At 40.9% G+C, this 15,957-nt stretch overlaps 1 protein-coding gene across 4 annotated transcripts in view; it reads right to left on the bottom strand.

Annotated features, from left to right (window-relative positions):
- dlg2 (discs, large homolog 2 (Drosophila)) overlaps positions 1-15,957 on the bottom strand; it is a gene marked incomplete in the record, with an annotated part of 191,521 nt that overhangs the window by 84,279 nt on the left and 91,285 nt on the right. For all 4 annotated transcript variants that reach the window (XM_042218875.1, XM_042218876.1, XM_042218877.1 and 1 more), the window contains 5 exon segments: positions 5,673-5,797; positions 9,219-9,269; positions 9,633-9,686; positions 9,786-9,947; positions 12,842-12,925. In XM_042218875.1, coding sequence (XP_042074809.1) covers positions 5,673-5,797; positions 9,219-9,269; positions 9,633-9,686; positions 9,786-9,947; positions 12,842-12,925 — 476 coding nt within the window.

The raw sequence follows: 15,957 nt of genomic DNA, 5'->3' as shown, positions 1-15,957 counted from the left end.
CCCATGTTTAAGCTCGCCTTTCAAACTACTTAGCTTAATTTCTTCCCGGTTCGTGCTGTTGCAATATACCATCCTATAACTGTATTTCTCTGTACTTGGATTTCCAGGCTTCTACCGTTCTACCTTTAAAAGCCGGAGAGCAGTCAAATGCTGGAAGTGGAAGCTAAATTGGCTAGTCATTCATATGTATATTAGGTTGTTACCTAGGAATTCTGGAGGGAGGGGAGTGGGGGAAATAAATCTCCAAAAGTCACCAACTTGGAGTGTTTCAGTTTGCCATCTTAGGGAGAAATCAACACACATGGGTGTAGGTCCTTTGTTGCTGAGATTTATTGATGAAAACAGTACAAAAAACCAACCATTTGTACACATATTTACAAATAATAATAAAAAGGAGTGAGTACATTACAACATTTTCAGCAATCACTCACAATCCTGGCACTGCCATGGTATCTGTAGTCTGCATTTACCACATGTGTATCTGTAGCAGTGAACACATCGCACAGTGGCCTGATTTTTCTTGCATCATGTGGAGGTCCATGAACCAATGAACATGCTCCGTTTGCTGTGCATGTTGAATAGTCCATTCTTGAATGCTATGAAGCATGTCAAGAGTGATGAAACACAGGAAGCTCTGAAGGCGACTCGAGATACTTCTCCTGGCCTTAGCCGTTGGCTCTCCATCTGCAGCGTACGCTTCTATTGGGGTGAAAGGGAGACAGGTCCCCACATGTTCTTCACGCCACACTGTGCCATCTTTCGCTGTCTCAGTCCCCAAACAAGCTCTCTTTTTCGACTCTTGATCACTCTTGACACTCCTCTGTATCAGAATAATGTCTGATCAATTGTGATCAAGGGTATATATATGATACAATCTCACTGCACTTAGCCTAATCCTTCATTGCCCTGAAGAATTCTGTGGTGTACGGACCTCCTCTCCAAGGAAAGAAAATGCAGAGGATACAGAGGAGGAGATACTGGAATTATAATTAGTATCTATGCATGCATTTGTGATTTTGTTTGACCTTCCAATTGCTCACAATTTAATTTAAAGCGAGTTAGCTAACATCAGCAATCACTCACAATCCTGGCACTGCCATGGTATCTGTAGTCTGCATTTACCACATGTGTATCTGTAGCAGTGAACACATCGCACAGTGGCCTGATTTTTCTTGCATTTGTGTTTGACCTGACACATGGCTCTTTTTCCAGGGCAACCCGTCACACACAGCGACACCACTGATCAAAGACCACTGATCAATTGTGATCAAGGGTATATATATGATACAATCTCACTGCACTTAGCCTAATCCTTCATTGCCCTGAATAATTGTGTGTAAAAGGGCTATGGAAATAACAATTTACATTATCTGTAGTCTGCATTTACACATATGGTAAATGCAGACTACAGATACCATGGCAGTGCCAGGATTGTGAGTGATTGCTGAAAATGTTGCAGTACTCACCGCTTTTTATTATTATTTGTAAATATGTGTACAAATGGTTGGTTTTTTGTACTGTTTTTATCAATAAATGCTCAGCAACAAAGGACATACACCCATGTGTGTTGATTTCTCCCTAAGATGGCAAACTGAAACACTCCACTCCCCCCCCCCCTCCCTCCAGAATTCCTACTTAACAGCCTAATATACATATGAATGACTAGCCAATTTAGCTTCCACTTCCAGCATTTGACTGCTCTCCGGCTTTTAAAGGTAGAATCCAAAATGATGCTCCGCGGGGGTTTAAGTGTTTTAATGTTTTCTTTTGCTGTAAACCTGCAATATGGCTCGTCTGTGAAGCACTTTGTTGTACCTGTGACTTTTAAATGTGCTATAGAAATAAAATTGAAATTGAAATTGAAATTGAAATTAATGTTCACAACTGCTACGAGTACGATGAGTTCTAAAACTGGACTGAAACACGTCAAATAAATTTAATTTAATTCAGTTCAAATTTATATATAGGCCAAATCACAACCACAGTTGCCCCAAAGGGCTTTGTTTTTTTTAATATATATCAGAAGAGGGGTTTTTTTGTGTAAAAGGAAGATTGAGACACGCCTATAATTAGTTGAGTTCTTTGAGCAGTCTTGTAGGAATGGGGTTTAAAAGACACGTTGATGGTTTGGAGGAAGTAATTACTGAAGATCAATTGGAAAAAGGGTGTAAATGTCAGTGGTACTGAAAGTAGCGATACATAATGTAACTGTCTGTGAGACGGTTATATATTTTTTTCTCTAATGGTTAACATTTTATTTCTGACATAAAATATAATATAATGAAATCGTTACTATAATCATAACAATCTTACTACGTGTGTGTGTGTAGCACTTGGTAAAGTGTAAAGCTAAAATAGGTCTAAAACATTGCATAAATCCGTTGGTATTTGGGCTATTCGGCATGAGCCCCCGCATCCTCAGGACCTTCTATCACTGTGCCATTGAGAGCATCCTCACTGGATGCATCACCACCTGGTATGGCAACAGCACCGCCTACAACTGCAAAGCTCTCCAGCGAGTAGTGCGGTGCTCTGAACGGATAATTGGAGGTGAGCTTCCCTCCCTCCAAGACATCTACAGGAAGCGGTGCCTGAGGAAAGCGGGGAGGATCATCAAGGACTCCAGTCACCCCAGCCATAAACTGTTCAGACTACTTCCATCAGGAAGGAGGTTCTGCAGCATCCGGTCCCGTACCAGCAGACTGAGAGACAGCTTCTTCCACCAGGCCATCAGACTGCTGAACACGTCATAGACACCTCAGCTTCACTACTGGAACTTCAACATTATGCACTCCACACTGTATATAAATGCCACTTGTTTTGCACATATTCAACTCTGTATATTTTATATATTATTATTATTATTTTTTTTTTTTTTTTTACTATTTAATTTGTAAAAATGTGTATACACACACACACACACACACACACACGTAGGAAAATATTTAGTATACACATCCAGAAATGCATACACTATTATATATTGTACATATATTTATTAGTTTCAGGTTGGCCATTCTTGTATTTTGCTCGTTTGTGTTGTTGTGTTTGCACATCTCTGTTGCTTGTGGGGCTCGCACACAAGAATTTCACTCGAATAATAATAATAATAATTTAATTGTACATAACTATAGTTATAATATATAATATCACATTTAGATAAATGTTGTTAGTCACACTAACTAATAAAAAATAGTTTAATTTATCTAATAAAGTAATACACCCCCCTCAGGAAACAAACCCCTCCAAGCATTTGGGTCATTTAAATCAGATGATGCTCTCCTCCAGTTACAGGACTGTTTTGATCTGACAGACTGGTCCATCTTTGAACAGCAGGACCTGGAGACCTCCTCTCAGTCTGTCCTAAGTGCTGTGTACAGAATGGGACATTTAACAGAACCATCCAGGTTTTTCCTATCCAAAAACCTTGGATTACAAGTGAAGTACAAGCTCTGATCAGAACTCAAAGCTTTGCGTTCAGGCTGAGGGACAGTTCTCTATACAGCACTGCCAGAGCCAATCTGAGGAGGGGTATCAAATAGGCTAAGGAGGCCTACAGGAGAAAGATAGAGGATGAGGAGGATAACTTCCTCACAGACAACAATCCCTGCCAGGTGTGGCGAGGTATCCAAGCCCTTGCCAGCTTCAAAAGGCCAGAGCCCAAAACCCCAATAGCAGCCTCGAACCTGTAGCAGCTCAACACCTTCTTTGCTCTATTTGAAAACACTGCTCGCCCACTCACCATGTCCCCCACCTCACCTTGACCCAGCCGCCCCCGCAGGAACATGAGGTCAGGAGAAGACTGAGAGTGGTGAACCCTAATAAAGGAGAGTAGGTGTAGAAGTAATAGGAGAGCTGCTGGCCCCAATTGCATCCCAGGGGCTCTGGTTCAAGCCTGCACGGATCAGCTGGCAGGTATCCTTACCAAGCTGTTCAGACCCTTCCTGACTCTATTCCCACCTGTCTGACAGCCTCCACCATTATTCCCATCTCCAAAAAGACTAGAATAGACAGCCTCAATGACTACAGACTTATAAGCCCTCAAATCTGTAGTCATGAAGTTTTTTGAGCAGATAGTGTCTACCCCCTCCCTCCACCCCCAGCTTACAGAGAAAATCAGTCCACGGAGTGATTCACCAGTTCAACAACACCCTTCACAGAGTACTGACCCATCTGAAGAACAGGAAGAGCTGTGTTAGAAAGCTTGTCACGGACTACAGCTCACCATAATCCCAGACATCCTCACCACCAAACTGGAGAAAGATTTCCTGACACCAGCATCAATCAGTCAGACTTGCCCCCCATGTCTGGGGGGAAACGTGGGGGGCAAGTCCCCACTGTCACTCAGCACTGGTGTCGTTCTCAGCCCCCTACTGTATGCCCTACATATATGACTGTACAGCAACCCACCCAACCAATGTCATTGTCAAGTATGCCGATGACACCACTCATGGGCTCATCCTCTGATGGAGGTAGAGAACTTGTCCCACTCGCGCTCAATAACCTCAGGCTGAACATCCTCAAAACAAAAGAACTCTTAATGAACTTCAGGAGGCACAGACAGCTCCACTCCCCTCTCATTATAAATGGAGAACAGGTGGGATGTGTCTCTGTTTCAGGTTTCTAGGCATCCACATCTCCACTGATCTCACTTGAACAAACAACACCAATGCCCTGGGAAAGAAGTCCCAGCTGCAGCTGCCATTCCTCTGTGTCCTGAGGAAGAATAACCTGGATCAGAAGCTGCTGCTGGCTCCTCAGTGGAGAAAGTGCTATCCATCTGCCTGGGTTTTTGCTACGCAGGGGCCACAACTGAGAACAAGAAGGCTGCGCAGAATGTTAGCATTGCCCAAAAAATCAGTGTCTGCCCTCTGCCACCCCTGGAAGCCCTCACCAGATCCTCCTGTCTCAGGAAAACGATGGCCATCAAAGGTGATGCCCTTGCACCCCGCCCACCACCAATTGGACCCAATGCAGTCTGGTTGGCACCTCGGGTCAGTCAGGTCCCACACCTCCAAACTTACCAACAGCTTCTTCCTGAGGATCATCAAAAACACTATCCTCTCACACCCCAACCCTGCCCACCCACTTCACCAATCTGAGCCATGGTGTGAGTAACCCCCATCACTCAGACCACTCACTTATTTTTGTATATATTTCTCTTAATTGTATCTATTTCTCCTGTTTCCTATTTATTTCTATATTTTATTCCATCAAAGTCAGTGTGGAGCACCCACAGTTTTGTTCTACATGTACAGTGACAATAAAAGGCTGTTCTAATCTATTCCATTCTATATGAGAGTTTTGTTATATTGAGGGCAAAAATTGTTGAAAGAAGTAATTATTATAGAACAAACACATCATCATCCTGCTTAAGTTTAAAAACCTTATACTCTCAAAATCCACTAGAAACCAACAGAAATATGACAATACTACCTCAGAACTGAAAGATAATAAAAGATGAAAAATGAAGTTTTAGAAATCTATTAACGTTTATACAGTTATCCAGTAATCAGAGATATAGTTCATATTCAGTGTGATGGGAAAGATTTCTGTCATCCTTGTACTGAAGATTTCTTCCGTAATGGTTTTGTGACATGCACGATTGTAATAAGTTGTTTCTTTTTTTTCTTTGTTCTCTTTCACCACAAAAGTAAACATATGTAACTAACCTCAAGCGTCCATCCTCTGCTGCAGCTCCTCCAGGGATGATCTTGGTAATGAAGATGCCGGGGTCATCACCAATATGGGGGTTATCTGTCCCTCCAGCGATGCTAAAGCCCAACCCTGAGTTACCCTGCGGTCATGAAAATCTCATTGATACCAAAGCAGAACCCATTTTGTATAGTGTGGTCAAAAAATGTTTCTTATCCATTCACTTTTCTAATTCTCAGTTGTTTATGTAGCAACTGAGGAGGCTTCCCCCGGAGTATATCTACCACTGCAAATGTAATGAATTAATCATCTCTGAATGACAATACTGTATTCACAAGGAAGCAGGTGAACAATGTCTCTCAGAGAAGACAGGCTTAAACCATTTCTGACAGGGCTTTAGTAAACAGAAGACAGATAAACTGAAAGGTCGGGTGCATTTCTCGGGTCATGTATCAGGTTGTTGGCCTTCACAGGACGTGACTTTTATATCTTGTTCATCTGCTGTAGATAGTTAATTTTGTTTTCACATCTGTTTTTCCTCTGTTTTTTTTAAGGACAAGGTGTACAGCGTCCCAAGATATGCCAAGTTTTCGAGTAAATCAACACCTTTGTGAAAAATACAGGCATTAAAAATGTTGTTTAATGTCTGTTTTTGCTCAATTAACTGAAGAAATTGCAACAAATTTGGTGCTTTGGTGAAAAGTGCTAGCACTGAAGTTCCCATAATTTGAAAAATTGTTGTCTGTTTTCAAGTTGTCCCATTCACAAACTTGGGTTTCCATGCATGGGTGACAACAATACCCCATCAGCCTTTAACAGGTGAGGGGTAATTAAGTGCAGGCCTATGTGAATACAAATCTTCTGTCTGTTTTTATCCCTGTGCCCTCCTCAGCTTTTTCTCCCTTTGACATCTTCATGGAAAAAAATGTACTTGTACAAATTCTGACTAGAAATCCTGATACAACAATATTTCTTTCTGCATTTTGTTTAATAAGGGTTTTAATCAACTTGAGTCTTTATATAAAAGACGATTCAATAATTTTCAGGATTTTAACCCTTTAAATTCCAATTTAAACATTTGAACTTTTTTTGTTTTTTCCAAAAAACACACAAACACTTATTATTTATTAGTGCCAGATACGCACTCTGGATACCTTCGTGGACAAAAATGCCCCATTCACTTTAACTGAAACTATCTCTCTGCCACTGCAGTATAAAAACATGCATTCTATAATGTCTGCATTTCATTTTGGAGAAAAGTACTGATATCTGACATTTTTTCCATTGCAGGTCGAATAATGAAATTACTGTATTATTGTACAGGTGGCCAAAAGAATGATTGGTGTGGATGTGTACGAAATCATTTTTGAGGTATTAGGTGGTGTGTGTGTAAATGGCCTGCATTTGTATAGCACTTTACTTAGTCCCTAAGGACCCCAAAGCGCTTTACACTAGCGCTGTGGGTGAGTAAGTGCATGCATGTGAGTGCCAGTGTAAATCTGTATTAATTTCAGTGGTGACTAAAGGTCATCTTTGCGGGATATGTTGGATGTGTCTTTGAAGAGGCATTTGAGCAACTCAATGTGCTTACACATGGCCCACATACCGCAAAGAATGACGGCCCTTTGGTGGCCCAGATCTGGTTTGCCAGAGGTGGCCCACACATGGGCCAGCACAAGGCCAGCTGCAGGCTGGTGGTCCTGTGTTGGCCCATTTGTGGGTCACCTCTGGTAAACCAGAACTGTTAAACGTAGCACAAATGTTTGACATCAATTTTGTTTGATTCCATTAATGTGGGGGGGCTGGTTGACCTCTGATGACCTCTAGAAATTGACCTCACCCAACAGCGTGTACATGGGCACGTCGTCAGGAGCTGGAAGCAGATGGATTCAGAATATGCAGGCTTCGTAAGTCTTTGACCAGAATTCACTGAACCAGCAGCAAAATAGAAATGTATGGGTCTATTTATTTATTTAATTATTACAGTGATCCCCCCCCCCCCAAAAGAAAAAAAAACACTTTGGAGAATGAGCTACCAGAACTTTTTCTGTAATTTTACACATTTAAATCTTACAATTTAAGTCCAAAGAGTTGTGCTGACAGATTTCTTTCTTTGTAATAGCAGTCAGCAGTGGCTATGCAGAAAAACAACAAAGTGGGCTGTGTGTATAATGACTTTGACATTCCCTGGTCTGGAGGTATCTCCCAGGAAGCACTTGATGTGTCCAATGTTGAGAAGACAGTAGTTACTGCTAGTTTGGGTGTGATGTACACATTACCTTCTCTCACCTCAGCCGGTCGCAGCAGATGGCCTTAGCTTTCGTCCGTCAGATACACAACAAAGCACTATTTTTGGTAGAGCATGCTAGCGGGCCGTCGTTATTACCGTGTTGTTTGGAAAATACGCCACACTTAAAATCAATCCTTTGATTTTTCTGAAAACCGACAGAGCCCCTTATAACCCCGTGTGCCTTATGTATGAACTCTGGTTGTGTTTACTGACCTCGAAACGATTTTATGTACACGGCGCTCGAAAATCTGTCAAATGTTTCAGTACGACTTTGCTGAGCTACGAACCCGCACCGCTTGATGGATTGTCGGAGCGTTACGGCTATCGTAGGCGGAGCCTCGCGGAGTGATACGTACTGTGCTTCAACATAATGTTACCGTACTGTGTGTGTATAACCTCTTTTTAAGTGTTGTGGATGTTATACATGGTTATGCTGAGGATATGTCGGCCAGTTTCCACTGGAAATGGCTTTTGGTTAAACTGTCAGCGAGGAATTTGCATTTGCACTGTTAAATTTTTATATAACTTTAATGCAGATAAAACAGCTGCTTGTTTAAGTGAAAATACATTGATGGGTTTTTCTTTTTTGCACTAATAAAGTTGTGGAGTTGTAAAGCATTTTGTCTCGTGTCAATTATATCTTCAGTTATATCGTTATCGCAAATTTTCAAATGTATATCGTGATAAATATTTTTGGTCATATCACCCTGCTCTAGTCTCCACCGCTTGTTTCCAGTCACAAGGAATCAGTACAACATGTTTCATTGAATGTATTCTCATGTAAAGTAAAATAGACAAAATGTCCTTTATGGTGTGACTCCTTTGTGAATAGTCACTATTGTGGAGCACTTATTTACACTTATTTATTCTTCTATTAAATGCAACATCAGTGCCTAGTAGAGCATTAAATCTACATGTATAGAATCATCCATCAAAGCTGATTAAAACTATTTAAACAAAGTTTAGTGACTTTGGCCCAAAATAAGATTCTAAAAAGCTGCAAAACTGAAATCTTATAAAAATAATCCACAAGCAGCGGTGATGTCACTGTGGCTATGTCCATTTTGTCTTATGGAGACAATAGTCAGGTCATCCCACATCAATTCATCAATTGTATAGCTCATAATATATACAAAATTAAATCTACAGCCTTAGCACAGATCTTTTTACAGGACAGGAACAATGTTTTGACTTTCCTGTATTATTCCTTTGCTTCTCAAAGACTAGTTTACTTCACCCTCACAGTCTGATTAGATGGATCTAAGATACTCACCCGCTCTAAGGTGATTTCTTCAAACTCATATTCAATTTCTGTGCCGTTGACCTGAGGAATGAAAAAACTGAATGAAGACACACACTTCATAGTTTCAGTCCACATTGCCTTAAATTACATGGATGATGTTAAGTGTTGAGGCCGAGCTTAAACTGAATGTGACGAGTGTTTCTCAGGGAAACGTGTAAAGTAGAGACTGTCTCATGGACAACAATTTATGATTGGTTATCAATGTAACTATTTTTTTAATATGGAGGGTCAACTACTGAGGGGTCAGTCTCATCTAGTACTTTACTTAATAAAAGTAAAGTGAAATAAAACTTAATAATAAATTATCAGGGAGTAAGTCTGTCTCTACTTGAGTAACCTAACAAGACAATCAGGAATAAACATTTAAAAGATAAATTCTCTCACATAAGGAAGCGACTCCAGAGTGTCTGTATTGATGATCATGGGAGCAGGGTTGGCCTGTAATGAAGACAGATAAGGAGAAAAAGTGAGAAACTTGAGTTTTACAGAAAAACCATCAATCATGACTGTTCATACATTTACAGTTTGGGTGCTGACCTTGAGAGGAGAGATGTGAGAATGGGACACGTAGCCGTGCACATTTTCAATCTCTGACAGGTTCTTCTGTGAAACATGGACCAGCTCAGGAGCGCGAAGCCCACTGGTGAGCTGTGGGAATCCCTGGTCAAGCAGGGGTGAGTCATCTTCTTGGTAGTGATACTGCAAAGAGTGGAAAGGGAACAAAGAGAAAGACAAATGATTGAGAGTTTAAAACAGGTCACAGGTACAGGAGAAACATCAGACTGATGTTGTTTTCAGGAATGACGGGAGATATCACAAAAACAACTAGTCTTGATCAACTTTAGCAAATTCATATTTTGGAGATTATGTATCTGAATTTCAGGAGCGGGACCTCCAAACACGCTCCTTCTGGTTGCCATCTACAGAGGTTCCCCCAGTTCTGTAAGCTGTCGTTTTCGTTAAGTGCCCCATCCTCCCTCCCTCCCTCCTTGTTCTCATTTCGTTAACTTCCTCACTTCTATTTAAACACGGGGATCTGCCAGGCCTGGGAGCCGTCGCCAGTCTCCTTCGAGGCCTTCCCCAAACCGCAGCTCACTTCATGTCCAAGCATCACCTTTACCTACTAAAACAGTGTCAATCCTAAAATGAGGACGTGGGCCCAGCTAGTTCATTATTTTGAATATTTGTTTTTGTAAGCATAAATATTGCAAAAATGCTTAAATATTATGACCTTAAAAAGAAAGATGATTATTAAAAAGACAGTTAATCAAAATGAAACTACACACCCGCTTTAACAGTAGAGTTCTTTTAAGATTCTTCACAGATTTTCTTCTGGAAAAAATAGTGTTTTCAACAAAAGAGGGGATTTCAAGCTGTGACTTACTGAAACTCCAACCTTCTCTTTTAAAACAGTGAAAAACAATGCAAACAAAGAGTAAAAAGCTTTGAGTTGTAACTAAAGAGTGTAATTTCTAATTTGATACAGCAACATATTTCCAAACTGTTAAGACTGGGGCAACCTGGTGGATCATTTAAGTAATGTGGGTCATGATGTAGTATAATAAAAATCCATAAGATGTAAAGATGGAGAGGGGTTCATGATTGGTACAGCCAACAATAAGCCCGTATATAAATGCAGTGATAGTGGTAAGACCAAAGAGTTTATGGGCACCAGCAGTAGCTCTTAAGTGGAGTCTAGACACAATAAATGACAAATCTCCTGTCATCTTTGCATGAACAGCTAATACTGTAGCTCAGGAGGCAAAGGAGCTTGCAAAGAAAAGCGTCTGGACGTCTTTAAGTTGCTTGAAGACGTTTCACCTCTCATCCGAGAAGCTTCTTCAGTTCTAAGGTCAAATGGTGGAGAGTCCCAGATTTAAACCTAGTGGGAGTTTCCCCCCACAGAGGGACAAAAGGTATGATCTGGGGTGGGAACTCAAAACTGGATTATAGATGGCAGTTTTGAGTTCCCTCCCCAGACGCCTTAACGCCCACTCACATCCTGGGCCATCTGACCTCAGGAAATCACATGATAAGGTGGGGCCAGGTTTCACAATGAGCTCACCCGAAACTCTGGCTGATTGGGACCCACACCCAGTTTCACACCTTAGAGGATCATCAGGGGGTCCTTTTGTCCCTCTGTGGGGGGAAACTCGCACTAGGTTTATATCTGGGACTCTCCACCATTTGACCTTAGAACTGAAGAAGCTTCTCGGATGAGAGGTGAAACGTCTTCAAGCAACTAAAGAAGTCCAGACGCTTTTCTTTGCAAGCTCCTTTGACTACGATGACCTGGATGACTGAGAACCTTCACAGACATGTAGCTCAGGAGCTTAAGCAGGTCATTCACTGATTGGAAGGTTGATGGTTCAATCCCCAGCTGCTATGAGCCAACAATGCTGAAGCACCAATGGGGTTATTAGGTACAACAAGTGAAACAACACTTTGGTGTGTGTATTGCTGTAGGAAAAACCGCGTGATCAATACAACTGCTCTGTTGTGCTTATTGGGAAGTGCAGTTGTTGAGTTTGCATTCATGCTGCGAGGAAACATCATCACCACAAGAGAACCAAAGAGAAAAGTCTTCTCGGTGGTCCTTTCACCCTTTTTTCTCCCCTCACGTACAGAAGCACAACAATTGTCACATTCACTTATATTTCCTAAATAAGACTTTGACTTGATGTTTTTCACTTATACTTCCTTTCAGAAATATGTTTGTAAATTCTGCATTTTACATACTGTATTAATCAATCGCAGAGTTTGGTTAATATGTACACACTTTCAAGCACTTATCTGCACGTCACACACGCAGGTGCGCCTTCATACATCGAGTTACTTATTGCACTGTTGTGTCTGTATCGTTCTGTTCTTTTTTATTTGCAATTTTTGCACACGTGCACTTTGTGTAGTCCTGTGTTGATTGTCATATGCAGCACTGTGGTCTTGGAGAAACACTGGCTGGCTTCACTGAGCACTGTATCACTGCACATGGTTGGAATGACATTAAAGCCATTTGACTTGACTCTTTCATTTAGTTAACGTTTTATCATCAGCTGGTTATGCCAGCGAGACCTTTCCTCACTCATTTGGTGTCCAGATGTCAGAATGAATGAACCTTCTTCACTCTCTCTCCACTCTCTTCATCCAGGCTGCCTGCAATATTTTTGTAAATCCAGCAGATGTCACTACTAAGCAACACACCAACACAGTGTTAACGTTGTGTTGACACAATAAGGGCAATATGCTACACACTCTATTGACCCATCACTAATGGCTGCTCTGGTCTCCAGTCTGCACGCTAAAATATTCAAATACTGATACTCTCCGATGCTTTCACTGTATGAATGTGTGTGACTGTTAGAAAGCATGTGAATAAGGCAAGTCACATAAAGTGTTTTGAGTTTTCAGAGTAGAAAATTGCTTTAAAGAACCCGTCCATTTATAATAGTTTGAAACAAATGACCACATACAGCATCATCACTGTAAATACTGTGTCAAAAGAAGTGCAGAGAATGAAGTGATTGCGTTATCACTGCCAGCACAGTGTACGCAATTTGGATGGGGTGAAAAAACAAAACAAAAGAGTTTCTCACCCAGGGCGTGTTCATCAGGGCAGGGTTCATGCAGGGCTGGGGCTGGCCATTGTGGGTTGGCTCATGTACTGCTGCCGGCCTGTTCTGGAGAGAGAAGGAGGACCATATGTGACCACTATGAGCAGACAGTATAGGTGAGACTTATTAACAATTCCATGAAGTGAATTCAATTTAATTTGATAAAAATTAAAATTCTTCCTTCTGTCTTGTATGCAAAGCAGCAAAAAGCTGATGCATATGCCCGGAGCTTACAATCCCAAGTCAATGTGATGACTTGCATTTGACTTGAACACCATTAATCCATATTTTATTCACAATAGAAGATAGAAAACATATCAAATGTTTAAATTCAGATATTTTACTACTCCATGAAATATATTAGCTCATTTAGTGACAGCCTCAAAAAAGTTGTGACAGGGATAACAAAAGGCTGGAAAAAGAAAAGGAACAGTTTGGGAAAAGTTTCATATGGGAACAGGTCAGCAGTGTGACTGGGTATAAAAGAGCCTCTTACAGAGAAAGAAAACAGAGACTCACCAACCTACAAAAAACTGCATTTGCAGATTGTGAAAAAAAAATCAAAAACTATGTTCCTCTGTGAAAAACTGCAAAGATTTTGAATATCTCAACATGTAGAATACATAATGTCTTTTTTTTTTCCTTTTTTTTTCTTCTTTTTTAGATGTTGATTAGGACACCTACCATATATTGATTTCAGCAGCTCTATAATCAAGCAGTGTCAAGTCTACTTTCAGAGACAATAGCCAACTGTGGCCATAGGATGGCAGTGATGTAAAGGATGGATGCAGACAGTCATGAGTACAGCTTTATGACAGAATGCTGTTTGCGCTGAAACAAGAGTGATTGCATTACTTTGGTATACTTTAACCGATGTCTGTTTTTTTACATTTAACTGGACAAACATTGTTTGCCTTGCTTGGCCTGACATAATACCATTAGACTCTCTTCACAAAGCATTTTATTTACCCATCTTCTGCAAATTCTCCAACAAACAACATTTCCCACTCTTAAGATAATTAAAATTTATCTGAATAGATATTTAGTGGCATTTGGCAAAGAAGAGGTACACACAAAGCTAGTGTTAGCTTTCGACAGGAAGGTTTATTCTTCCTCAATAAGATTATTCTAATCATGCTGATAAAACTAGAAACAAAAGCAAAGCTCTATTCAGTATTTTCCAATGACGAAGAAATGTACCAAAAAAACAAACAACTGCTTTATCACTTTATCACAGCACCTGACTCAGGTAAGGTTTCTGATTAACACTGCTCTCAAATGAGATTATGACTATAATGAAATGACTATGATATTTATTTTCCATTATCTGTTGTGCTTTGTTTAAATGTCAAAATTCACTGGGAAAATCTTTTTTTTTTTTTGCCTGTCCCGTTTGGCTCTTTTGCCATCAGAATTGTTGTCTAAAGGCAAAGAAAGATGCCCAACGGATTTACTTTACCAAATTGACCATCCCAGCCTTGCCATAATGGTCCATTTGATTCACCTTTTATTGTTTATTTTATTTTCACTTACTGAATACGGGACAGACTTGACTGGGGAAAGAAGGGTTAGGTTACATTCAGCATCTGATCCTTGTTGGCCTGTCTGCTCTGCTTTGGTAAGTATCCTTACCGAACTACAGTAACTGTAACGCAGTCACTATACATGCCATCCACTTTCTAACTACTGATTACTTCCTGCCAGTTATTTTAGATCCAACACTGCTTCTTCTTGTTCAAACAGCTGGACAGGAAACTACACCAGTGTACTGTTTCACCAACACGTGCCAGGCGCTGTTCCTGCCATTCATGGCTTAGCCCCGCCTACCTCAGGACCTCCCCTTGTCAAGTATTGATCATGATGATTATCATGATGACAATGAGCACAACTAAGACTGTAAAAGTCCACGACCATGACTGGTTTGCTGTCTCCTGATTATTAATGAATATCAGGAGGATGATTGTTAGTAAGAAATGATGACAAAAAACACAAAGTTCACCAAACTCACAGGTTACATTCATTTTGCTTTTTCTTCTTTACCAGCCACACTCTAACTGCAATTAAGAAAACAAACTTTAGAAATCATTGACTCAGTGACTTTATCAAATATTTAATGGGTTCAGGTAGAGCCAGCTTCTGCATTACCAAGAACATGAAGTGTGAGACAAATTTACTGAGACACTCTCAGTAAGTTTGATGGGCTGCTTGTCTTTCTGTTTGTAACCACTGCCATGCGTTTATGAAGTGGCTGTTTGGTCTCTCCAATGTAGAGCTCTGGACATTCCTCGCTGCACTGTACCGCATGCACTACATTCTTGAGTTTGTGTTTGGGATGAACCAGTTTCTGTCTGAGTGTGTTGCTGGGTCTGAAGTACACCGGGATGTCGTGCTTGGAGAAAACTCCCCTGAGTTTCTCTGATAAACCTGCTACATAGGGGATGACAATGTTGTTGCGTTTGTCTTTCCGATCCTCCCTAGTTGGTGTCTGACCTTCTTTTCTGTGCATCTTTGCTGATTTGATGAAAGAATAATTAGGATAACTGCATGTTTTAAAAGCTTCCTTTATATATGTGTGTTCCCTCTTTTCCCCTGATGGCTTCTTTCATGCCTCTTTCAAACCATCTTCTCCGGCTCTTTTAAAGGGACAGCACCTAGCCACTGGTACAGAGATGTTGAGGACGCCTGGGTCAAAATCAAAACCTAAGACATGGAATCCGTCACTGCTCACATCAACTCTGTGGATGTAACATAAAGTTGAACATAAAGTTCACCAGGGAAGACACAAAGATAACAGTTTGCTATTCCTGGACTCTGCTGTGCACAATGGGGAGAATGGAAACCTCAACAGTGAAGTTTAGCTGAAGCACACACACACAGACTAGTACCTCCTCTGTGACTCCCACCACAGCTGGACTGGCCGATGGTGATTTTTCATTTTCATGAGCCAATGGGGTTTTCTTTGGTTTTGTTTTTTGTAACGGCATGAACAATAAAAGCTGGTGGATTGGCCAGATGCTGGCAGATGTGTAAAAATAACTCAGTTGTTTGGTGGTGGCTATGGTGGAGCTTCCACAGAGGCAGCAGGTGGATGAGGGAAA

This window comes from Haplochromis burtoni, unplaced genomic scaffold (assembly GCF_018398535.1).
Source record: "Haplochromis burtoni strain Fernald_Lab_line unplaced genomic scaffold, NCSU_Asbu1 Contig_24, whole genome shotgun sequence".
NCBI lineage: Eukaryota > Metazoa > Chordata > Actinopteri > Cichliformes > Cichlidae > Haplochromis > Haplochromis burtoni.
Note: the sequence above shows the minus strand (reverse complement) of the source record. Positions and strands in the feature narration are given on the sequence as shown.